Source organism: Eschrichtius robustus, chromosome 2 (assembly GCF_028021215.1).
Source record: "Eschrichtius robustus isolate mEscRob2 chromosome 2, mEscRob2.pri, whole genome shotgun sequence".
Taxonomy (NCBI): Eukaryota; Metazoa; Chordata; class Mammalia; order Artiodactyla; family Eschrichtiidae; genus Eschrichtius; species Eschrichtius robustus.
Window position 1 is genome coordinate 124775265 of NC_090825.1, and position 26058 is coordinate 124801322.

Sequence of the window (26058 nt, forward strand, 5' to 3'; positions counted from 1 at the left end):
CTTGCTAAATTGTGAGCTCCTTGAGTACAAGAATAACACAATGTTATAAGTGCTAAATTCAAGACGTGCAAATTGCTATGAGAAGCTAGAAGAAGTAAAGCCAAATAAACCTATAGAAACCATTCAAAAGCCTCAACACTCAAAGAATGGTATAGAAAATTAGGAGGCAGTTAAGCTAAGGTAACCAAAAGATTAGTGAGTAAAAAAATGTAAATAAATATGAAAACAGTTTGCATTTTTTCATTCAAAAATATCAGTAGGAAAATTTAGAAGAAAAGTAAGATAAACCCCTGTCTTGCCCTCAGGATCATTATAATCTCATAATCTCACACTGTAGATAAAGCTACCAAACAAGAATTAATCAGTAAATAATGTAACATAGCAATTCAGTACCAACCTCTTTGGAACAAATTTCTAAAAGTTCTAGGAAAAGAACGAAAAATGACTCCAGGAGTAGACTTCAGCCCTATTACACTGAATTCTTTTATTGATAAATTTGATGAAACCATTGAAGGTGGGATTTCATGTCAGGAGTCAAGATCTCTACATATTGGGAGTGATGACTGGCCAAAATGAACAAGACAGAACGCTCTCTATGTAAGTCAAGAAAATGAACCCCAAAAGGAGAGGATGGCAGAGATGTGTCTACATATTTAAAGCATGCTTTCTGTATTTTCCTTTAAGTCAGTTATAAAATTAACAACTGGGACAGTATTCTACCCCTCCTGGTTATTTTATCTTATTAATTTATTTTTTAATACACCTTTATTGGAGTATAATTGCTTTACAATGGTGTGTTAGTTTCTGCTTTGTAACAAAGTGAATCAGCTATACATATACATATATCCCCATATCTCCTCCCTCTTGCGTCTCCCTCCCACCCTCCCTATCCCACCCCTCTAGGTGGTCACAAAGCACGGAGCTGATCTCCCTGTGCTATGCGGCTGCTTCCCACTAGCTAGCTATTTTACATTTGGTAGTATATATTAGTCCATGCCACTCTCTCACTATGTCCCAGCTTACCCTTCCCCCTCCCCGTGTCCTCAAGTCCATTCTCGACATCGGTGTCATTTTTCCTGTCCTGCCCCTAGATTCTTCAAAACCATTTTTTTTTTTTTTTAGATTCCATACATATGTGTTAGCATACAGTATTTGTTTTTCTCTTTCTGACTTACTTCACTCTGTATGACAGGCTCTAGGTCCATCCACCTCACTACAAATAACTTAATTTCGTTTCCTTTTATGCCTGAATAATATTCCATTGTATATATGTGCCACATCTTCTTTACCCATTCATCTGTCGATGGACACTTAGGTTGCTTCCATGTCCTCCTGGTTATTTTAATTCATCCATCACCACCTTTTGGTTCAGTTGTGCAACTAGTTACAGTAGTCTACTCATATATCTTTATCCTTTCACAATTACAGCACAAGAGACATTACCTAAAGCCTTGCTGATGTTCAGTTGACTGTGTCTACTACATACCTTAGATATACCAGTCTAGTTACCATGTCAAAGAAGACAACAAAATTACTCTGACCTATTTTTCTTGACACCTAAGGATAATGGCATCCTTCCATAATGCCCCTAAATCTATACTATAATAATCTCTTTTTCGCTCTTACCCAAATTAATGCCAAGCTGTAACACTTAAATTTAAAAATAAGAGATTTGAGGAGGCTTAATATAAAAACACATATACAAAATGCAACCTTAAAAATGAATTCAAGTAGAAGTATAAAAAAACAATAAAGAAAGAAAATCAAGAAGAGAGAAATCTCTGAATGAATTTTCTTAAGACAATATTAAGAGTTATAACACCATAAATTGATACAGCCACTATGGAGAACAGTATGGAGGTTCCTTAAAAAACTAAATATAGAATTACCATAAGACCCAGCAATCCCACTACTGGGCATATACCCAGAGAAAACCATAATTCAAAACGACACAGGCACCCCAGTGTTCAATGCAGCACTATTTACAATAGCCAGGTCATGGAAGCAACCTAAATGTCCATCAACAGATGAATGGATAAAGATGTGGTACATATATACAATGGAATATTACTCAGCCATAAAAAGGAATGAAATTGGGTCATTTGTAGAGACGTGGATGGACCTACAGACTGTCATACAGAGTGAAGTCAGAAAGAGAAAAACATATACTGTATATTAACACATATATGTGGAATCTAGAAAAATGGTACAGGTGAACTGGTTTGCAAGGCAGAAATAGAGGCACAGATGTAGAGAACAAACGTATGGACACCAAGGGGGGAAAGCGGCGGGGGGGAGGTGGGGGGGGGGGTGGGGTGGTGGGATGAATTGGGAGATTGGGACTGACATATATACACTAATATGTATAAAATAGATAATAAAAACCTGCTGTATTAAAAATAAAATAAAATAAAATTCAAAAAAAAAAGAGTTATAACATCAGTTAACTTCCAAAAGTTTTATATAGAAAACTATAATTTATGACTCAGATTGATTTCCACTGTGGCTAAAGTAATATAAATAAGTGTAGATAGCTTTGATCATAGTGAAATAGGATACGAAGGGAGTGTGGATGATGGGGCAGAGGTGATCAATGGTGCAGGTTACATGAATTAAAAGAGAGGGAGAGAGAGCTGCCACTCAACAACGTGCAAATTGCAAAATCTGACTTCCAATGATGTGATTAACTATGTGCTCCTGAATGAGAGTCAGTGAGTATTAGAACCTATTCCTTCTATCTCATTAGGAAGCAGGGAAGGATAGAGGGGTTTATAAGTGAGATTACAGTCCTGTTGAAGTGTGGCTACAGGAAATCAAAGAAATTAAAGGAATGGTAGAAAACTAGACATAAGCAAATATCTACATATTTAAAACAAGGAAGAAGACAGATTTTGGAAATGTTAGCTAGAATAATAACTAATGACCTGTGGTGAACACATAGTGCAAGTTATTTTTTTAAAATTATATTTGTTTTTTTGAATAAATGTGGAATTGCTAAATACAAGACAAAAATGTGGATAAAAGATTAATAAGATATAGATTCTGTTCACAAGGAACATCTAGACAAATAGAGGATATGTCTGATGGGCATAATTTTACAAAGTAGAACAGTTTCACAAGAAAAGCAAAGATACACGTCATGAGAACTATGAAAAATAAGTATTATTAGTGTCAAAAAGGCAAGATTCTCAAACTCAAATGCCTTCTAGGGTTAGCAAGTAAAGAATACATTTGAATGTGGCAGTTACCACTAAACTTTAGCTGACTTTTGCCACAGCAATGAAGGGCCCAAATATTAAAAAAAAAAAAAAAAAACTTGTGCTTTATTTTCCTGTTAAATATTCAAACTGTAAAAGTCGTGGACTATTTTTTAAAAATTAAAAAACATTGCATGGGTCAAATAAAATATATCAACAAGCCAGAACTGATCTTCATGGTACTAGTTTAGGATAAATTCCTTAGAGGATTAAGAAATGTTCTGTGAAGAATTCAGTAATTTGGACTTCCCATTGTATGATATATAGAATTTAGATGTGTAGTGATTAAAAATAAGAAGATCCCAAGCAAAGACAACACCACGAGTTAAGGCCAGGAAACAGGAATGTGATGGAAGTAAATGAGAAACTATGGAGAACTTATTTTGGAAGAGGTGTAGTCTATGATGATGTGGAACAGGAAATATGATAATATGAGCATTTAGGGGAAAAGGTGAGGATGATCAGTATTCTACAGAGATTCTTAAAAGCAGTCATGCCAAATATACTTTACTGTATTTCATAAGGGTGAGAGCTTGGTAGCATGCCAGAAAAAATACGAACATTGATTTCAGTAGAGTAACCTTGGAGATAAGTTGGTAAAACATCTTCCAGCCTTTTTTGTTCAACATTTTTCAATGATATTGATGATGATCAAGAAGACGTTTACTAGATTTATAGCTGATACAAAGCTGGGAGCGATCACTAATGTGATGACATACTCAAGTCTAAACAATTTTGAGAGACTATATGCAAAATTCCAACAAAACAGTCAAGGTGTTTTTGAGCCAAGAAAGTCAAAGAAATAAGACGCATGAAAATAACCCAGAAAGCCATCTTTATTATTAAGAATGGTAAGACTCAGAAGGTTTAATTAACATCCCTTAAATCACAGAATTTGTGGCAGAAGTGGAATGCACATTCCAGGTCTATCTAGAATCAAAGGCTATGGTCTTTCTTAGTCATCACAGAACCACCAACTATATAAAAGTACTATGTCTATTTCTTAGAACTTTAGATTGTATTTTGTATTGAGTGGAAGATTGAAGTAAATGTTCTTTAAGGTCACAATAAATTAAAAAGTCTATGTTTTATTATTTTCTGATAAAGTATTAATGAAGTTTGGACCTGATATGCTGAGTAGAGTAGGTCAATTTTTATATAAGCTAATGTTTATAACTTATTTTAATTGTTCTTTTCTTCATTTCATAGTAGCAGCAGAAAATACTTGTCTCAACAAAGATATTTCAATCTCAGTCATTTAACAAATATTTTCTGAGTGCCTATTAATTGCTAAGAACATTTAAAAGTCCTGTGGATACCACAAAATTTCTCCCATTAAGGACCCACATTTTACCAAATGGGCATGTCTCTGGTTCCCTTTCTCATTGGCTCTCCTCACTTCTTCTTTTCCCCAAAGATAGCATCTAAACCCAGAAAAAAGCTTCATGACACTTGCAGAACAGTGTCTCATCTGCACTGGCCTCCGGTGAGGTGTTTCTTACCAGTTGGTTCCTGGATATTGACTTCAATCCCCCCATGAATTGCTGCAAAATGTCACATGGCTCCCATGGTCCCTGTGTTCCCTGCTTGTTTCTCTACCCCCTCCAACTCCTTTTTTATCTATCTGATATTAAGGACTCTTGGGGAAAGAAAAATTTATATTAACAAATAAAATGTCAAAAAATACAAACACAGATATGTGTATGTCCCTGGACACAGACCTAAGCGTTTTCAAAACAATGAAGCTGCACCTCAATAGATGAAGTGATATTATAGAATAAGCAGCAGAAGTTATAGAATCAAAATCACCCTTAAAATTCTTTAAATGTGTACAGATGATTTTGTGTATATTACTCTGAATGGTAATACCTGTGGGTAAATGTATCATCTTATATAATAGAAAATGTAATTTTACAGTGTTCTTGCTTTTAATTACATAAAAGAAAATGTGCATAGCTAATTTTTGGAAGTCAACTGAATGTATGTTGGGACTGCATTCTACTACGTCTATATAAAAGCCATGACTTTTACTGCCTTCTCCCATACCTCCTTTTATTTATTTTGTGTGTGTGTACGTGATTCAACTCATTGAAACTTACCCTTAAATTATTTCCTATATTCCTTTCAGAGTATTACAGAAAACAAAATTCAGACTTCTCCCATCTATTTACTTGTAGCCAAAAGACTAGAAATACAAAGCTTCTTTAGCATTTAGCATCTTTAGTTTCTCTGTAAACTTCTATTATCTCAGCTTCTTAGTAAAGGAGCTAATTTAGTGATTCCCATAGTATGTTTCTTACCCTTCCCTTTAAGTTGTATGAAAAGAAAATAAATCTTTCACATGGGCTCAAAAACCTAACAAAAATTATTGTTCAAGATACTGGACATATCTTAAAATATTTATATATACCACTGATACAATATTCCCTCCCCAACACCTGCCCAGAGTCAAAATTTAATCTGTGCTTTCATGCTCCCAAGCTTTGTTGTAGTGAACAGGGTAAACGATGAAGAAACAGAACGGAAAACATTCAGAAAAAGAGGGTAGATTCATTCTTCCTAAGGATCATTCTACCAAAGCACCTACTGAAGGAAAGCTCTTGAAGGATGGGGGAGGTAGGGAAGGACAGAGTGGAAGGTGAAGAGACAGTAACATTTAGGTAAACAGAGATTCTGAGAGTTTAGAGCAAGGTACAGAAGCAACTACCATAAATGAAATTTGGGGGAGAGAAGTTTAAGCAGATATCTTAGGAAGGACACCATGGATTTTTATGATGGAATATCACTGACTACCACTGTTTTTCATTCTTTGTTAACTCTTTTGAACTGTTTTCATTTTGAAACACAAGGGTATGCTTACACTGGCCCTAAATATTCTGATCACAGAGAAGAAGAAAGAAACGGAGAAGGCAAAAGTGCAAGCATTGGGAGTGGAATGGGGAAGAGGAAGGGAGCACCATACCTAAAACCAAGCCTTTGCAATGTTTCAAAGGTTCCAAGCACTGCCTTCAGGGAGGTGGATCTGAGACCTGTTCTCCCATCTTCTTGCTTGGTTGCCTCATGAATAAACCCCTTCTCTGCTGCAAACCTCAGCATCTCAGCATTTGGCTTGCTGTGCATTGGGTGAACCAAACCTGGTTTGGTTAACACTTGCCAGGCACATACTTTCCCTTCCCAATCCTATCTATACTCCTCTCTCCTCTCTCATTTAAGTTCAAGTCTTTAAAAATTGTCAGGGAAGCAATGAAAAGGAAATAATTCTCATTTTTATCACAGTCATGCTTCACTTCTGAATAAATAGTAATATCTTATTTGATTATCAAATTCAGTGAAATATAGTCACCATTTTCAAAGACAGAAAATTCATCCTAAATATTGAGATGAACCAAAGTAAAATTCCTAAAAATATGTAACTTCCAAATGGAAAACAAATATCCTGAAATAAAGGGAATAATAGCCAAACTTTCTATATATTTTCTTAAAGTGACTGTTTTAAAAGGAAACCAATTATTTAGATATATAATTTCTAAGTTAGTTATTTATACATTGCATTAACCACTTCTGTTTAAATTGGGCACATTTTTCATAGTCTTCCCATACTCTAAATTGTTATATTTTTCTTCATGATATTTTTAGTAGCAGTTTATGATTTGAGACAGACTTTCTCATAGTTTATCATTATAACCATTGTGGGGTTTTTCGTTGTTGTTCCCTTAAAGAAAGGTTTGGCATCCCACTCTTTGACCTGTCTAGCAATTAAATTGGCCATAACAGTAGGATTCATCTAACTTTGTATGAAAAGTATATTTTCAAGGAGTCAAAACGTAAAGAGCTTTATTATGACTAATTTTTTTACTTTTCAGAAAAAGGGGAAATATTAAATATTCCGCATTTCAAATATTCCTCAGTTCAGTAACTGTTAAAAATATTTTTTACAAATTAAAAAAAGATACATTGACTCCCTTGTTCATTTTGACTCAAAATTGAAAATCACCGGCATTTGACAACAATATTTTAAAAAATAACAATCAGATTTCTGCCCAGAAAATGATTTTGCTGATACAGTTCTGGTGACAGTGTAGACTACCTACCTCTTTCAGGTACACCTTGCATGACGTAGACTCTGAAAATCCAAGTTACACCCAAGATTCCATGCCCCTGTGGTTACTCATCGGGATCACAGACATGTAGGACCTGTATGAAAGAGACACAGCACCAAGTGGGACTCCGCCAATGAGTCAGTCATCCCTTTCATGCAGCAAAACCTTAGAGGGAAGAGCAAGGAGGCTGTATTGGCTATTAGGAAAGTGCAGACTACTGGTAGAAAATGACATCCTCTAATAATAAGATCTAAGGTACGACTCATATAATTGTCCTAATTTTTAAAATTGATGGGAAGCATAAAGCTTTTCTTTAAGTTGGTGACAGGTTCCAATAAATGCCTATATAGTACTGCATATGGTTTTAGAATGTGAGTTTATAAAGAAGGTGGAGATCCCAGCTCCCTCCATCATGTCTATATATATGTCTGAGTGTGTGTTTTAGAGCTCTGGGGAGTGTCTTGACAGAGAACCTGAGCTGGACAAAGCAGCCTTAATCCGAGTGAGCTAACTGGCACCATGAAAATATCAGGTGTCCTTCTGCTCCTCTCTCTGGCTCTTTTCTGCTTTTATTCAGGTGAGTTGTGTTTTTTTTTTTTCCTTAAAATTAAAATCCAATACTTATACTAAACTGGAAATGACAAATGAACTTGTCCACCATATTGCAAAATCCTAACAATTTTTATATAAAAGACCAATTCTGAGAGATCATCATAATGACTGTGATGATGAACATGGTGATGGTAATAATTACAGAAATAACTTTCATTTGTTGAGCACATACTATATTCTAGGCATGTACTCAGGGCTTTTATGCATTATCTCCAATACACATAGCAAGGTATTCATATCCAAATTCCATATATAAGAAAATTGTGGCACAAACAGTTAAGAAAATTGCAAGGACCTGTAACTAGTAAGCAGAATTCGGAATTTGAATCCGGGTCTTTAGACATCACAGATGATGTCTGTTCCACAGAATTAGTATGGAGAATGGATACTTATTTTAAATATTAGCTTGGCTTTCCAAGACAAGGGAAAGCTTTCCAGTCCTCATTATTCTTCTAATTAGGACTCAACTGAAATTGAAACAAGCAGAAAACAGGAAACTCAATTGGAGAATCCTTCAGAAAAAAGTTACTGAACCTTAGAATTCAGAAATATATATGCTATTGGTGAACTAAACAATTCTTCAAGTAGGGGAGTATCTTTGGCCACCTAAATGAGCAATAGTCATATATTCTATGAATTCAGATTGTTCAAAGGACAATTGTACTTCAGTTTGATGTTTTTCATCACATTATCATCTGTGTGAATGAACAGGGCCATTGCATCTATTTCTTTCCTTCTTTATTATTCTACTCTATGCTATTGTAGTGGGCAAAATACACACTAGAGTCTCTGGACCCAAAACCTAGGCCCGTCTCATCTACCAATGTCCTGTGTCAACTAGAGAAACAGCTCAACTTTCTGAGAGATTCTCTCATTTTTAGAATCCTAGACATGACACTGAGTCCTGGGACCTTCCAGGTCTGGTGTATCATTTTCTGTGACAAAGGTAGTTGAATTTTGCTGCTATCAGAAATTTAAATGCCCAAACATGTAAAAGCAACAATTTTTCAATGAGATTGAGCAGATGAAGAAGTCGTTGTTCACGGGAAACTGGTCATATTTTCATAAACAAATCCATTCAGAAATATGAAAAAAATGGATAAACGATTTCTGTGATATTATGTAGTAAGTTTGACTACTAAAGCCAAGTAACTCGAGTTACTGGCTCAGTCAACTGCTGAGATGACATAAAAATAGATTTGACTATATTAAAATCTACTTTCAAAGACTGACTCAGAAATCAACTGATAATCCTCTTATTGCTTCTCTTTAGAAAGGCTAATTGATCTATTTAATTGGGCCTGGTTGACTAATACAAACAAATACTATCAATAATACCAAAACAGGGTCCTTGATAGACATGTTGGCATTTGGGAATGCATAGTGCCCGAGAGCCTTAATGTTGAGACCAAAAGCAATGAATTTCAGTCCTGGCATTTCCATTTTATAGCTGTGTGACCTTTCTGAGTCTCATTTTCCTCATATGTAAAATGGGAATATAAAAGGACTAGCCCTAAATAGGGAAGTAAATGAGAAAATGCGTGTAAAGTGCTTAACATAGTGGATGGAACATATTAAGTGTTCAAAAAATGTCTATTAATATTACTATTACTAAGTTTTAATAACAAGAGTACTAGTTGGACTCAGGCATTGTTATTTAAGCTTGCTTCCACTTTGACATTTCATACACATAAGACGTTGGGCAAAATCTCTCCTCTTCTGATCAAAGATCTGTACAGCTGAGAAATGACTGAATATTGTAACAATGAGTCTTCCCTGGTTATAAAAATCACTTGGAGTTGTTACAGAACTATAGACTTCCAGACCGTATTTGGTCTTATATAATGGAATTTTTCAAGTGGTTGTCCTGGGAATCTGTATTTTTAATAATCAGTCACACCATTGCAATAAGGTTGGTAATCACTACAGTAGATGATCATTAACTTTTTTTCAAATTTAAAAGCTTTGTTCTCTCCTTATCCTTATCAAAATTCAGCAGCTCGTACCAGGATTGAAGCTAAGACTTTTATTATTTCAGGATTTTAAACTACCGTGCTAATTAGCCACAACCTAAAATCACACATACAATTTTAAAGATGCAAGACTGTATTTATGGACTTTCTTTCGGGAACTTAGAGAGATGTAGCAGGAAAAATGAGTCACAGCAAAGAAAATGAGTTTGTCCTTGCCAGTCTAAATTTGGGCCAAGTCTTTAAAGCTGAGTATAGAAAGCAGAAGAACAATTTAGGGCTCAAAGAACAAACAACAAACCCAATCCCTTCCCTCAATTGCCTGTGACAAAGTCTTTGGGGAGGGACCAAAAGCACTGAAATTTGGAATGGCAGAGTAAGAGGAAACTTTCCAACCCAACTTCTCCAAAGTGATGCCAGAAGTGATAAAATCATTCCCACAGTAAATTAGTGACTGGGCCAAGACGGTAACATGGATCTCCAGATCCTTAGACTATTTCTCTCACCCCACCCCAACCTCCAAGAAATACTACCTCATCTCAGTCCATATCCACATATCACTTTCCAAGTTTCTACTGTTCCTTAAGAGGAGAGCACGTATAAAAGAAAATAACCAAGCCATGACTTGTTGAGATGGCCAAGAACCAAGAACAAGTATCATCCTAGGCTTGGGGATTTCCTAATTTTGCAAATCCCACTTTTTGCATATTCAGAAATTACAGTGTTTGGATTTTATGCTTTTTTTTCAGGTGTCTTCAGTCAAGGAGTTCAGGTCAGTACATAATTTTATTTATCCTTCAGACCTGAGTGGTTCTTGGCTGGTACTCCCTGACCAAAGAGGTTGTCTATGGGTAAAAGAGCAAAGAAATGGACAAGCAGGCCAGATGAAGAAAAGAGCAGAAGTACTTAGTTTTCTAACTACAATATCTTTATGAGAATACTGTTTTCAGTTTAAAAGAACCTAAACACCCACTCCCAGATTTTGTTAAAGTAAAATGAATATAAATAAAAATAGAATGAACTTGTGGTAACATTCATGCTCTTTCACTGATTTCACTGTGTGATCTTAGGCAAGTTACTCAGCTTTTCTGAGCTACAATTTCCACAGCTATAGAAAAGGGATATTATTATTTACCTCATAGAATTGGACTTAAATTACATAAACTATGTGGGAGCATTTGGTAAACTATGCATAGTTACAAAAACTATGAAAGGATTAGTTATTGATCAATAATTAACAGCTTCTGAAAGAGTTAGGACAGAGGTTATTATATTCTTTTTAGAAGTAAGGTAACCAAGAGTTGACAGAAAACTTCTTTAGTGCTTTGTACTGAGTATACACAAACTGATCAATCAAACTTAAATACAACTTGGGTTAAAAATTGGAAAGGGCACAAATTATCTTTATTGTTTGGCTGATTTTTTCCAAATTAATCCACCAACATTTTTCCAGTTTTCTTGTTCTAACTATCAAAAAGGCAACAGAAACGAGGTATTTGTTCTGCCAATCACATCCCGTGTCTATACTGAACATTAATACTTGACTTGGCACTGGTTGTTGTTTGCCTTGCTGTGCCCAAGAAACCTTGGCATCAAAAGTTTCCAGACACTACTGCCAACTAATTGGAGTTGGCAAAGAAGTTGAAAAATATTTTCCAACCCTAATATACCTACTACATTGCATAAGACTTTTTTTTTCATATTTTAGCATCTCAGAAATTGGAATGTATCTTACAATGAAAGACACCTTACAATTAATTGCCTCTGTGAGTGTGTGTGTGCATGCACCTGTGTGTGTCTAATGCATGCACACGTGTGTTTGTACTGGTATACATAATTGTACATTTTAAAATTGATTTCTTATGTTTAAATACATATGGTAGCACAGCCTATGCTAAATATCCAAACAAAGAAACATGAAAAGGACATGAGATCCAGCCAATACATTTTATATCCCATTAGGTAGTAAAATATGATTAAGACCATTACACACAGGTTTTTAAAATATGGAATTTAATCCTGATTTTCTCATTAACACAAAAGTCACTTCCCTTCTTTGGGCTCTCATTTCCCAGATTGTTAATGTTTCCCAGATTTTTAGTGGTTCCTAAAGTTCATTTAAAATAATCTATCTGCTTGCTTTAGGATCTCTGGGGATGCTTACTAAATATTAATATGTAGATCCTCAGGGACCATGCCAGGCTTACTGAATAATAATCCCAGGTGGGAGGTTTTGAATCTGCATTCTAAGAATCTAGTGCTGGGATGCACTGACTTTGGAGTGCTCAAGTATGTTGGAGACTATACAGATGAGCTCCAATTTGAAAACTTCCTGCCTGTGTAATTTGAAGGATGTCTCTTTCCCTTCTCATTGCCTTTGTTTCCACATCTCTAAAATGAAAAGTTGGATTTAATTACCTTTAAAGCCCCTTCTGGCTTGGGTATCTGAATCAGTCTGAACCAAGCATGCCTTGCGAAGACTGCTGTCTCTTTTCCATTCAAATATAAAGGGCAGGGGCTTCCCTGGTGGCGCAGTGGTTAAGAATCCACTTGCCAATGCAGGGGACATGGGTTCGAGCCCTGGTCCGGGAAGATCCCACATGCCGCAGAGCAACTAAGCCCGTGCACCACAACTACTGAGCCTGTGCTCTATAGCCCACGAGCCACAACTACTGAAGCCCACATGCCTAGAGCCCGTGCTCTGCAACAAGAGAAGCCACCACAATAATAAGCCTGCATACCGCAACAAAGAGTAGCCCCGCTCGCCGCAACTAGAGAAAGCCCGCACGCAGCCAATGAAGACCCAACGCAGCCAAAAATAAATAAATAAATAAATACACAAATATAAAGGGCAAAGAGGGTACCACCTTTAGGATGACATCAAGGCTACCCCTTCTCTTCTGCATGCCTGGAACGAGGGTGACAGTCCCAAAGCCAGGCAGAAAAAGTTGAAAACTAACCTTAGAAGCATGCCTGCCCAAGTTTGATCCAGCCAAGACAAAAGGAAGAATGATTTTTTCCAACACTCAAGTCAATCACTTCATGCCAATAAGTCTCTTCATTACGAAGCATCTGATGGGAGATCACAGCTAGCAGTCTAAATAAGAGATTTGTAAAAGTTTCTCATTCTTTCAAAAATATTATTTGAGCTAAACAAAAAGCATGTTCTGAGACTTTTGGAATTCATGGTCCTACAAATTCATGGTCATTTCCCTGTTAATGTAAATGACTAATATGCTACCAACTCCAAGTAGGAACATTAAATAACATAAAATAATAATAAAATAAAAATAACTTAAAAACTACAATTTACCATCACCACCCTTCATTATAGAAATTGTAGTATAATAACAAATGCTTGAAAGTCATAATCTCAGAAAAAGGATAGTCCTTTAACCTGGATAAATTTTGCTTTTAGAATCACTTACTACACTATGTTTCTTTTTCTTATTTCCCCTATCAGGCTGTGTATTTGGGAACCATATACTTAAAGAGATGTTTAAATGAATATTTCTGATTGGAATTAACAAACCTCTCAAAAACAATAATTGACAATCATTTTCTTTTATAATAATTTTGGGGATATCTAAGTTCAGTTTTATTTGTATTTTAAGATAAATATACGGTAAATTTTAATAGTAAAACAATGCTCCATGACTAGAATATGTTTGGGGCTGTTCATTTTTCCTAATTAGCTTGAATTCACTTATAATTAATATACTGACAGAATACCTAAATACAATTTGGAGATGTTAACCAGCCTCTACAACTTAACTACAGAGGAAAACAAGGTCCTCCAGAAAGAGGACCTTGCTGAGTCAAGTTTACCAACAGCGGTAAAGCTATGCAGTCAACAACTCAGGACCCCTGACTCCATACTGAGTGAGCTTCCACAGCTCCATGCTACCTATAACCAGCAACAGAAAGCCATTGTGCAGTTCATGGGAAAGTGCTTTGAGCAGTATAATTGTCTAACAAATACACAACGGTGTTCACTAGCCTCATGTCTTAAACAAAGAAGTAATTAAAACAATAGTTTCAAGTAAGATAACCTGTCTCCACATGTTGAAGGAATTCTGAAACTTGAAGGAAATGGAGGAAAAGAGAGCAGAATTGAATGCATTGGCTCGGGTCAGAAATGTTGAGGGTGGGTATAGGTAGTAAATTTGGAATTAGTGAAGATGCTTAAGATAAAGAAATACATGAAACACTTGCAAGGGGATAGAAATGGTGATGTTTTAATCTGAGGGTAGGCTGAGGAATCTGAAGAATGGTGCTGTTATGAAAAATGGAAAAATTAGAATGTAAAACTAGTTTGGAGGGAAAAATAAAGAGTTATGTTTTGGTCATAAACGAATATTAAGTATGAATCAGATTGTTGACTAAAGGTGTCTTGTACATTTCTGACAAACAGAAACTGGAGTTTGAAATTTTGATGAAGACTCAAGAAAAAAAGTCTAGGATTCATTAGCATCATCTGGGAAAACATATGTTCTCAGAGAAAATCAAGTGTATAAAATTTTCTTGAAAATGAACATGAATACTCAGGAGGAAACTAGAAAAGACAATAAAAAGGATAGAGAAGAAATAGCTGGAGAACTGGAGTACTGACATATACAGAAATCAGGAAAGAGTTTTGAAAAGATGGGAGTGGTCAAGAGTAGCACATATAAAGAAATCATGAACATTTTATAAATAGCCAATGGATGTACCCTGAGAGATGTCATTTTTTTACACCAGTTTTGGTAGTGTGGAAGGAGCGTGAAAACCGGGAAAGTAGAAGCCAAGTCAGGGAGGGGTTAGGAAAACTGGTACAATAAAGGAAGGGGCTGATTTAACCACATAGGTGGTAAAGGGAAGAAGAAATGAAGTCCTACATCCTTCACTGTTAGCAAAGATGACTAATTTGGGTAACAAAAAATGTCACTGCATTCCAAAATATTTTAGAAGGCACAGTTCTTTGAAGAACCATAAGAGGTCAGGCTGATACTAAAAACTCTGGCACCCAATGCCTGGAAGTAGTCTCTGAAAACTGGACTATCTAAGGAAATAAATGGAGGCACTTGTTAAATTCAACACCAATCTAAAATTTTTTAAAAACTGTTTTAAGCTAAGTAAAGTAGGGTAAGAAATAATGGGCTCAAAAATTCTAGAACGTGATACAATTTACATTATTAGTGCTTATAATAGTAATCTTACACATGACACTTGACACTTTACAAAGTGTTTTCATAGGATTTATCATTACAACAACCCTAGAAAACAGGCATTACCGGCCCCTTGTTAAAGATGAAGAAATTTAAACTCAGAACACTGAGTGAACAAAATAATGCAGCTAATAAGTGGGAGAAACAGAATTCAGACTTAGGTTAATCTAATCCCATCTTCAGGATAATCCCCTAGAATTAGAGTATTAGGGCATTTTAAGTAGGGCGGGTAGGGGTTGTCTTTCAGCTCTCCTAGGTCTCCCAAATGCCTCATGGAGGACACTTTAAAGGAGAAAAGCTAATCCTATTGTCACCCTTTGTCTAGACCTGCTTCAACTTGGACTGAGAAGCCAATTGCTTGGATTCCATTTAAAGGAGTCTAAAATAAAAATACAAAAGAGGAGAGAAAATTTAAGCAGAGGAATGACACGACACTCCAAAATCAGCCTACTTCTTTCTGGTTCTGAGAGATGCGGGCTCTTTCTAGTCTCAACTCTGATATTCCTCTGCCTCACTCTTTGCCTCTACACTCCTCCTCCAGGACTATTTCAAATATTCCACATTGACTTTCTACAACTCTCAGGTGACCCCATTTGATCCTTATAAAAACCCTGGGAATGAGACATGGCAGCTGTGTTTTCTGGTTCTGGGGTTTTAATTTTTTGGTTAAGAAAATTGAGGAGCAGATATTGAGGACTTTGTCCAAGATAACACAACTGGCCAATGGCAAATGGCAGAACAAGTTCTATAATATGATTCCTGAGCTTACTTCAGGGATCACGAAAGGCCACTGCAATTTACAGGTATGTAGGTTTGTATCTATGTTAAGGAGGTTTGTTCATATACCGTTTGGTTGATTAGGTTTTATTCGCCGAAATCCTTTGCTTTTCCTAGTCTCGTTCCCACGGGGCAGTGGAAGGGGCAAGTGGGTTTGGGGAGGCGGCTGGGTTCTAGAAATTCTCAAAGAGAAGACCCTCCCCAAGTGCCACTTCCATATCTGCTTTCTAAAGGACAAAAGGCGCTGCATCATAAGATGAGAGGGCCGGCTGCCAGGGAAAGGTGGCTTAAGGAGGCGTCTCTTTCATGTAAGAGACTTTCTTTTTTTCTTTTCCTTACCTGCCCTGAGAGGCCACCTCCGGTATCTTCCGCATAAGCGTCTTTGCCGTAAACATCTTTGACCCGGGTGTTTTAGCCTTGGGTAACTAATTAGCCGTAAGGCAACTTTGCCGTAAAAGATAAACAGGTTGATCGTTCGGGTTGATGATTCGGTTTCCACTGGTAGCCAGTTTGGTTTCATTTATCCATTGATTCAGTACTCCAATTTTTATATTACATAAATCTTAGCCCTCATAATAGTCTAGACAGTGAGGAGCACACTGGCAGTCTTAAAATAGTGGATGATAAAAACTACACATATGGGCTTGATAGAAAACATGGTGATGATACTTACTTGACAACATACCAGGAACAAACAACAGTGTAGAAGCTTTTACAAGGCAATTCAAAGCTTAGTTGCAAATGTGCATCTTAGTATTTGGAAAACAATACCTCTGTTAATGAAGGCAGAAATTTTAGCAAACAAGAAACAGTGCGATGCCAAACGAGGAGACGAATCAAGCAAAAAAAGATATAATACTATGAAGAAAAAAAAAGATATAATACTATGAACTAAAGACGTTGATGGCAAATGCTTAGGTACAACCCACAAAATTAAATTAGGTATTTGTGCAATATGGCCCTGAATTTGCACACATTTTAAATGAATTCAAACATGCTGTATTTTGCAATAAAGTCTTTTTAATTTTGCTATGAAAAATAAATTCCATTATATCCTCATTAATGTCCCTCTTTTATTTTTAGTAATTTTATCTTTTACAGCAAAATTGCCTTACGGTCAACTAGCTATCAGTGAAAGTGTCTGTGGCAAGAATGCTTGTGGCAAAGATGCTTACAGAAAAGAAGTTTATCGTGAAAATATTTACCTAGAACCTGTAGAGACACACATATCTCTGACTGAGATGCCCTTTTCTCAGCTTCCACATTGCCTGTATTTGTCCCACTACGGCATTTACGACATGTTGTGCTGAAATTATCTGTCCCTCTGTTTCCCTAATGCAAATAAGATGGTGAGCTTATTGAGATATTTATAACCACTTCCTCTTTGTATCACTAGCACCCAGAACTGTGTTTTCAAAATACTATCAATAATTACCCATTAGCTCTTTGTGAATTAAAGGAAAATACCTATGATGGTTCTGTGGTTTAAAGAATTTTCTTGACTCAAGCACACAATTGCAAATGGGTATATTAATGACATAAATACAAAATGCATTAGCTTTTGAAAAAAATACATTCTATGGTTTATAATATCCTAAAGATTTTCCAGCTTTTATTTTCTATTTGGAGACCTAAAGAAAAGATTACTCTCCTGGAAGTTGTATGAGAGGATGGAGTTATCTGTAAGAGCAGAGGAGAAAGTGGGCCTGTAGGTAGGACTGTAAGAAGCCTAGGTGTCTCCTATCTGACCGCGTGCTCAGAAAATCTCTGGTTAGCACCATACTACCCAATCTTAATAGTACAAGATGCCAAATTTCAACAAAAAGTGTATATTTAAGAGTCTCAGTTACCTTAAATCTGATATATGTGATAACATTTTTAAACTCAGTTGTATAGCTCTTTTGCTGGGCATTTTCTCATGCAAACCTTCAGAGGGCTTTATCAGTATATAATGGTTTGCTAATACTTTAAACAAATGGTTCCTCTTACCTACGCCCATACAGTCCCCTAGTAAGGTATTTTAATAACACCTACGTGGCCTGACTATAAGCATGGTCAAGGGTATACCATGACAGTTGGTCTTTATTTCTCTCTATGAGGATGTGTTGGAAATCAACCATAGTATATACTGCTGGAAATTCTGGGCCAGCTATGAGGAGTATGTGCAAGCACTGGTCTCAATGCTTCTGGTCGTGTGGCCCTAGTAAGCCACTTAATTTCCTGAGGATCAATTATACATATTGGCTAGGGCTTCCCTGGTGGCACAGTGGTTAGGAATCCGCCTGCCAATGCAGGGGACATGGGTTCGAGCCCTGGTCCGGGAAGATCCCACATTGCCACGGAGCTACTGGGCCTGTGCGTCACAACTACTGAGCCTGTGCTCTAGAGCCCACAAGCCACAACTGCTGAGTCCACGTGCCACAACTACTGAGGCCTGCGCACCTAGAGCCCTTGCTCCGCAACAAGAGAAGCCACCGCAGTGAGAAGCCCATGCACCGCAACGAAGGGTAGCCCCCACTCGCTGCAACTAGAGAAAGGCCATGTGCAGCAACGAAGACCCAATGCAGCCAAAAATAAATAATAAATAAATAATTTCTTTAAAAAATTATACATATTAGCTAGTATGTATAATATTGTTCAGTGTGCATCTCAGGGTTATTGTGAGACCACTGAGTTGATCCATATGAGAATAGTGTGGAGATTATGAAGCAATTAATAAACATAAGACAGTATTATTTTAATGGAACTGTGATGGGGTAAAGTATGGTCCCTCTATTCATGTTTAAATGTCACTTCATTCAACATAGCTGCCATCTGAAGGAGTTCAGTTCTACCTACTGCATATTGCCTGTACCCTGGAATAAAATGGCTCAAATATTATTTGCACGCCAGATATTGACTCAATTGACACTGAATTGAAAAGGATCTTAAAACTTCAGACTACTTCTGAGAGACCACTAGAACCGAGGGGATATATTAGTAGCATAAGCTCTATCATTCCTTCTATAGAGCCCTTGATGATATTAATCAGTCATAGCGTGTGTTCTCACCAAGGCTTGATGCAACCTTAGAATCCTTCAAAACAGAGCAGTTTAGGGCAGCCATTACTCAGTTATTGTAGTAGGCACAAAAGTTCAAATTCTACAAACAGACTCTGGGACAGAGTAAATTAACATAATGACATTGGAATTTTGTTTTCAAGAGTTAATAAATGGATGTAGCAGCCACAGGGAAAACTAACAAGCTAACAGATAACATCTGGGAGCTCCTAGCAGTGATCTTTAAAGCAATGCAGAAGGAGTGCTACTGGAGTTACATTAATACAGTTTTTAAAAAATCATGCCATTTAAAGACCAAAATCTACTCTCAGTTGGAACAATTTAGTGTTGGAGCAAAAAGTCATACCTATAGCATTTGCCTTACTTCTTCTGTAAAAAGTAAACATCTGCCTTACATCATTATCTTACTCCTGAATACAATAATTATAGCCATGTATTTCCTATTTCTTAAAAAGTCTTAATTATGTTTAATATACTCTAGTTAGAAAAGGAAAGTGATTTTCTATTTCAGGAAACTTTACATCACAACTACATACAATACTATAGATAATTCTAAATTTGCTGTCCAAAGCTTCTGTTCTGAGGGACAGTCCCTTAGATAGAATGCACTAATATCAATGTCAGTGTGTTTACTTTGCTAGATTGACTGTGGTGAGTTCCAGGACCGCAAGGTCCACTGCACTCGAGAATCTAATCCCCACTGTGGTTCTGATGGCCGGACATATGGCAATAAATGTACCTTCTGTAAGGCAGTGGTGTAAGTATCATACTCACCAAAACTTCCTTGCAAACACAAACTTCCAGAATAAGACTATGACACTTTCCTTGAGATATTCTAGAAAGTTCTACTCATACCCACCCATAGAAACTGAAGAAATAAGCTTCAGGCAAATGGGTTGAAAACATATGGGTCTGTGACACAAATGAACCTATCTATGAAACAGAAATAGAATCACAGACATAGAGAATAGACTGGTGGTTGCCAAGGGGGAGGGGGTGGGAGAGGTTTGGATTGGGAGTTTGGGATTAGCACATGCAAACTAGTATATACAGAATGGATAAACAACAAGGTCCTACTGTATAGCACAGGGAACTCTAGTCAATATCCTGTGATAAACTATAATGAGAAAGAATATGAAAAAGAATGTATGTATATGTATAACTGAGTCGCTTTGCTGTACAGCAGTAATTAACACAACACTGTAAATCAACTACACTTCAATTTAAAAATTAAAAAAAAAAGAAAACATATGGGTCAAAAACAAACCAAAAAAAATTATCTAAATTATTTGAAAACATAAATAGTTAGTTTACTTTGTTATTATTAAATTTGACTCAGGAAAATTATTTTAAAAATTTATACATCTTTAAGAATTTTGACACAGTTTCTTATTTTTTCCTTTATTTCTAATTAAAATTTCAATAATTTTCATTCAGTTATGTTTGTTGTTATTATTAATAATTTTGGAAAAGATGAAAGAAATTTTTTAAAGTGCAGTCAAGCTTGAAAATTCATCAAAATCAAAAACATGAAAAACTTGTGAGAAAATTTATCAAAAAAAATATTACTTTATCCAAATTACTTTCAGACATTTTATTTTATCACAAATTATATGTTGCTAAGGCACCAAGTCCCATTCATTCTTCTCTTTTAGTCTGATGAAAAGAGCCTTTTAATAAAGAATAGAGGAGAGGATTATCCCTTATTATCCAGACATTCAAACTTTACAGATAGTATACTAGAAAGATCCTATCAAGGGCCAATATTTACTGAATTTACATGTTTATAAGAAAGAACAGGTGCTGTAGATTTTAGCCAATTGACTGTGAGATTCCTGATTAAATATAATTTATAATTAATAAAAATTTATTCAATCAGTCAATCAATCTTTTGGTCTGATTGCTCTAAAAGCAAGGGGGTTTAACCCAGATAAAAGTTACCTCACTTCCTCTATCACTGTCATCATTTTCTCGTATTAGAGTTTCTTCTATGAATGCCTTAATTTCCCTTAATTTAGCCATAAAATTCCTAGACACAGGGATTATATAAATCCCTATCAATAATAACAGGGCTAAGCACATAGAATGATATAAATAAATATTGAATCAATGCATAGTACATTTGTGCCTATGTTTCTATATAACATATCTGAAAAATCAATACCAAAATCTTCCCAGGAAAAGTGCAGTAGGGTAAGGTGAGATTTGATTTAATGGTCCCATATTGCTGAGAAGGCCTGAATATATGTCTGCTATAAAATGCCAAATGTCTGAATATTTGGTTCAACTTCTTACATCTTCTATCAGGTTAGAACTATGACAGTATAGTCTCCTTGCCATTATATCTCCTGTCACTTTTACCTTTTCTAGTTGTATACATATTTATTCTCAGATAATGAACAGTTAAAACCAAAAAGTCTAAACCCTAGTAAAACGCTGAAGTTTGTTAAGATTCAGGCTTTCTGCAATTAGGCAGATGTTACCTCTGAGTGCATTTAAATAACCCCTGCCTAATCATAGACATGGATACCTGTAAAACAAATGATTACATGGACTATGGCAGAGTTAAACCTTTTTCCAACCTCTGTGAGGGATACTAATGATATTGCACTGAGCATACATTTGTCTTTCTTTTTTGTAGGAAAAGTGGTGGGAAGCTCTACCTAAAGCACCATGGAAAATGCTGAATCAGAACCAGCGTTTTCTGCTGACTTGCCAGCTCCCTCATCCTTCTTTTCTTGCCTCTGCTCTTACTTTTCTCTAGTGAATCCCTTCAATTTATAAAGACACACTTTCTACTCTACCTTGAGCTTGGGGAGTTCAATATATATTTCCCTTGATTTGCTTGTCAATAAAGTAAATTCTGTAGAAGTACTGTTTGTGTTTTTACTTTGTGATCAAGAAAACATACAGATACAATATGGAATATTGACCTGGCGTAGACCTGGATAAAAAGACCTGTTTTTCTGATCAAAATCAACCCTGCAGCCACTGTGGGATCTTAGGAAAATCCCTTCTCCCTCTCTTATTCTTGGAATTTCAATGTGAATAATGAAGGATTTTTAACAAAATGACCATATGTTTATAATTATTTTACAATATCTACCATTTAAGTCTTAGATCATGAATTATAGTTTCTTCCCAATTTCAGGAAGAGTATTTTATATAAAAATAAAACATTTATCCTCTCTGGACCATAGTTTTCTTATCTCTATGGAATGATGGATTACACTACTACGTAACAGACATTACATAAAGACACGCTTTATTTGGTTTCCCAGCAACATCGAAGGGTCTAACAGTTAGAAAGAAGGGAATATATATTCTATGAATAATGAATAGATGCAAAGTTTCTAAAAGTGTGCACATTAAAGAATGTAGTTAATTGATCTTAATCATGGAATGAGAGAACTGGATGAAATGTGAGAAATCTTAAGGCCCAGAGAAAGCTTACTTATACTGCCAAAGAAAAAAGCTCCAGTTAGTAGAAAAGTCAAGGTTAAAACACAGCTCTTTTGAAAATTAGCTCAGTCTCCACGTAGCTGGCTCAATCCTAGGCAAACAAGTTGAATATACAAATAGCTCATTCTTAGCCATCCAGTTGGAAGTATTGAAAAATCTCCCTTTAAGTACTCTAATTCAGTAAAGCATTTATTTACAAATAACATCTTCCTGGGTGAACTCACACAGAAGACCTCTCTAGATGCATTTTCTAGGTGATCATCCTTCTGCCAGCAAACATTTGCTGGGTGCCTACTCTGAAGCAGGCTCTGTTCTCCGTGCTTAGAATACAGTGATGGACAGGGGTGAGAAAGGAAAAACAAATCCCTATTTTAATGAAGTTTACATTCCAGGAAGGGGAAATAGACCAAAAAAATCCCATAATAATAACATAGTAATACTTAAGGCCAATTGCAATTCTAAGTCAGATGGTTAGAAGAGTCCTAACTAGGAAGACATGGAGATGAGGGAGTTAGCCAAAAAACTTCTTGTAGAACAGCAAATGAAGAAGCTAGAACACAGTCCTTAAGGCTGAAGCACACCTGATTTGTTCAAGGTTCAGCAAGGAAGCCATGGTGATTGAAGAGGAGTGAGTGTGTGGGCAAATTACAGGTGATAAGGTCAGAGAGGCATGAGCCCCAATCATGAAAGATTTTGTAGTCATTGTTAAGATTTTTTCTTTTATTCTTATGTATAAAAGTGTGTTAACTACAGATATTAAGATCATGTTTCTGTTTGTAAAATCTCAATTATATTTTATGCACATAGATGTTACCCTTTATGTATATAATTGAAGAGGGCCTAACCAAACTGGGGGATGAATTTGATATTTAGGTAAAGAGCCTGGGAGTAGATTAGGTTGTGCTAGGGAAAATAAATATCTTCTCCTCTGTCAACTGTGGCATTTGTACTCTTCCATGCTTAAAGGTTATTCCCCTTGCTGAAGAAAAATAACCACATAATACATAATTAGGATAAGGTGATTCTAAGAGGGTGGATCTTTGAATTGTACTGACGAGAATGTGAGTCATGACTCTGACATAAGGTATGTGTTTTTGAACACGTCATCTGACTTCTTTGTATTGTGATTTACTCATCTGTAAAATGGGGATACTAGTCTTTACCTCCTAAATGTACTGTGAAAATTAAGAAAATGATGCATGTAAGCACTTAGTCTCTGATATGTAACAAAAGCTCAAACATCAGTAACTTTTATTATTATATTCTGTCCTCAATTTCAGCATTATATTGTCTTTATAAAGCACTGGTCAGGACATCTATGCTCTTTTTCTCAGTATTTACATAGTTTTAAAAATGTCTATCTTCTGTTCATTTAACATTTTTGAAAATTCACATGAGGTGTTTTCTTGCTGTCAATTTTATCTGTGTACTAAATTCCCTGCTCATTAGAGAAATTAAGCCCTTTTCTCCTCTTTAGTTTCTACTCCCTGAAGTTATTTAGCTACTCGAACATCAACACGTAGAGTGCTGTGTGTATTTTGATAACTGACTCACTTCACATTTTTGGAAGTACTACCTCTCTACGTGGCTCACTCCTCCTTTCTCCTATTGGAACTTTCACCTCCAGCCAGGCCAGATTCCTGTCAGCTGTCCACACAAAAATTACATTTCTACCACTTCGACTTCTCCTGCCTGAAATGCCTCTTGTGCCACCTTCTGTCACTCTGCCTGCCTTTCTCCCTCATACAAATCTTGTATCTACATCTTAAGACTACTATTTATTTGCAGGCTTATTTCCAGTGCCATAATTGAGTAAGTGAGCAAAATACTATCTCTTGTGTAGTTCTGAGCTAGTCTTTGGGTATGAAAGGGAAGCATATAAAAAGCAAACCACAGAAGACCAGCAATCATATGCTTCTTAGAAAGAAGAAGCAAGTCATGTATAAAAATCAACACTCAAAATACAGGAGTTTGGGTTCAAGGATTTATACATTTGTCAAACCTCAGTGAATGTACACTAAAGATTTATGCATATCATAGTTTGCGAATTTTACATCAAAAGAAAAGGGTGTAAACATGTAGTGTAGTCTTAGCTATAACATGCATAGTGAAGTTCTCAGAGGGAAGGGTACTGATATCTGCAATTTACTTTGAATTGCATCAAAGATGGATTAATGAATAGATAAATGGATCAATATGGGATGAAACAAGTATAGTAAAATACTAATGGTTCAATCTAGAAGGTGGGTTTATAGGGGTTCACTGTAAAATTATTTTAACATTGTTGTATGTTTAAAACTTTTCCTTAAAAGTGTTTTTTTAATGATTTTTAAAAACACACAAACTCTGCCAACAGGAGCAGATACTGATAATTCTGTTTATGTTCCTCATTGTTGTGATATCCAGGAAGGAACACAATGTTTCAAGTATAGTTTGTACTCTTCAAAGCATAAAAAAAACAATTTATTTGATCTGAATACCCATATCTATCATTATACCTTCAGATGACAATGGGAACATTGTCAAAACTGGGTCATAATAAACTTATAACCACTAACTATCCTCAGGCATGTTTTTTTTTTTTTTTTCCACACCAACTGTTGCCAAGTCACGTCCTTCTCAGCTCTTCTCCATTTACTGGTATTTTGGAGTGAAATTCCTTGCAAATATGACATGGTGTGTCAGTGATTAGGCTTAAGTGAAGGGGGCTTGTCTGGGGGTTTTTCTGTGCCAATGTAAAGTTTCTAGAAGTGGACACACACAAACTCACACACACACACACACTCTAAAATGAAAAGGGGAACAAGAGGGGAAAAAAAGGCTAGAGAAAATAGTAACTAAGATAAAGTCTGAAATAATTCACCACTAATAAGTTTAACCAACTATATACTATTTCCCATGGTCACTGTGATAAGCCCACAAACATTATCACATTAAAATTTAGCAATAGTTGTGAAGTTATAGTCCCATTTTATAAAAGAGAAGCCTGAGGTAGAGAGATATAAATGATTTGGCCATGATCCTATAGTCAGTGTGCTTACTCAACATGGTTACGCCAACCCCATGTTCCTAAACTACCTATCACATAATCATAGTAATTTGAGTGACTTGGATATAAGTGTTAAATTAGAGGGATTGTATCGTATATATTTGGAGACATCAGAAATGGAAGTAGTCGTAATTCAACAAAGGCTTAAGCAAATATGTAAAGAGTGTGGCATACATCTTCCAGAATTCCTAATATGTGAACAATTATGTTAATTTTGTGATGGGCCTACAGCTCTAGCCTGAGAAGGCCTGGTTCAAAAGGGCTACTAACCCTAAAATAGGCATTTAGTGAAATGTTCCCTGTCTCTCTCAAACTTTCCTTTCTTCTTTCCCAGTGCTGGTATTTGTGACTTTACAGAATTTTGGCTCATTACAGTTCTGCAGTTTGACTTAAGGGAAAATAAGCTGAACAGATTTTTCCTTCTTTAGTTTGAAAAGATTTAGACCTAAACTAACAAAAAAATGTGTCCTTGTAGGCCAAGTTTACCTCACTACAGCTACACTTTAGATTTGATAAGATGTGTCTACTAAAGGAATGAACATAAGAAAGCACAATTCCATAAGTT

At 36.0% G+C, this 26058-nt stretch overlaps 1 protein-coding gene across 1 annotated transcript; it reads left to right on the forward strand.

Moving 5' to 3' along the window:
- Positions 1-441: 441 nt before the first annotated feature.
- Positions 442-21669, forward strand: LOC137758938 (serine protease inhibitor Kazal-type 6-like). The gene is made up of 4 exons (XM_068534890.1): positions 442-514; positions 10653-10711; positions 19624-19739; positions 21624-21669. Exons 1-4 carry the CDS (start codon positions 442-444, stop codon positions 21667-21669), a joined length of 294 nt encoding a protein of 97 aa, XP_068390991.1.
- Positions 21670-26058: the final 4389 nt, after the last annotated feature.

Coding starts and splice junctions, on each gene's coding strand:
- LOC137758938 (XM_068534890.1), top strand. CDS start 442: ATGACTCCAGGAGTAGACTTCAGCCCTATTACACTGAATTCTTTTATT. Junction 515..10,652: donor ATTTGATGAAACCATTGAAG/GTGGGATTTCAT, acceptor TTGCATATTCAG/AAATTACAGTGTTTGGATTT. Junction 19,740..21,623: donor ACCTTCTGTAAGGCAGTGGT/GTAAGTATCATA, acceptor TCTTTTTTGTAG/GAAAAGTGGTGGGAAGCTCT.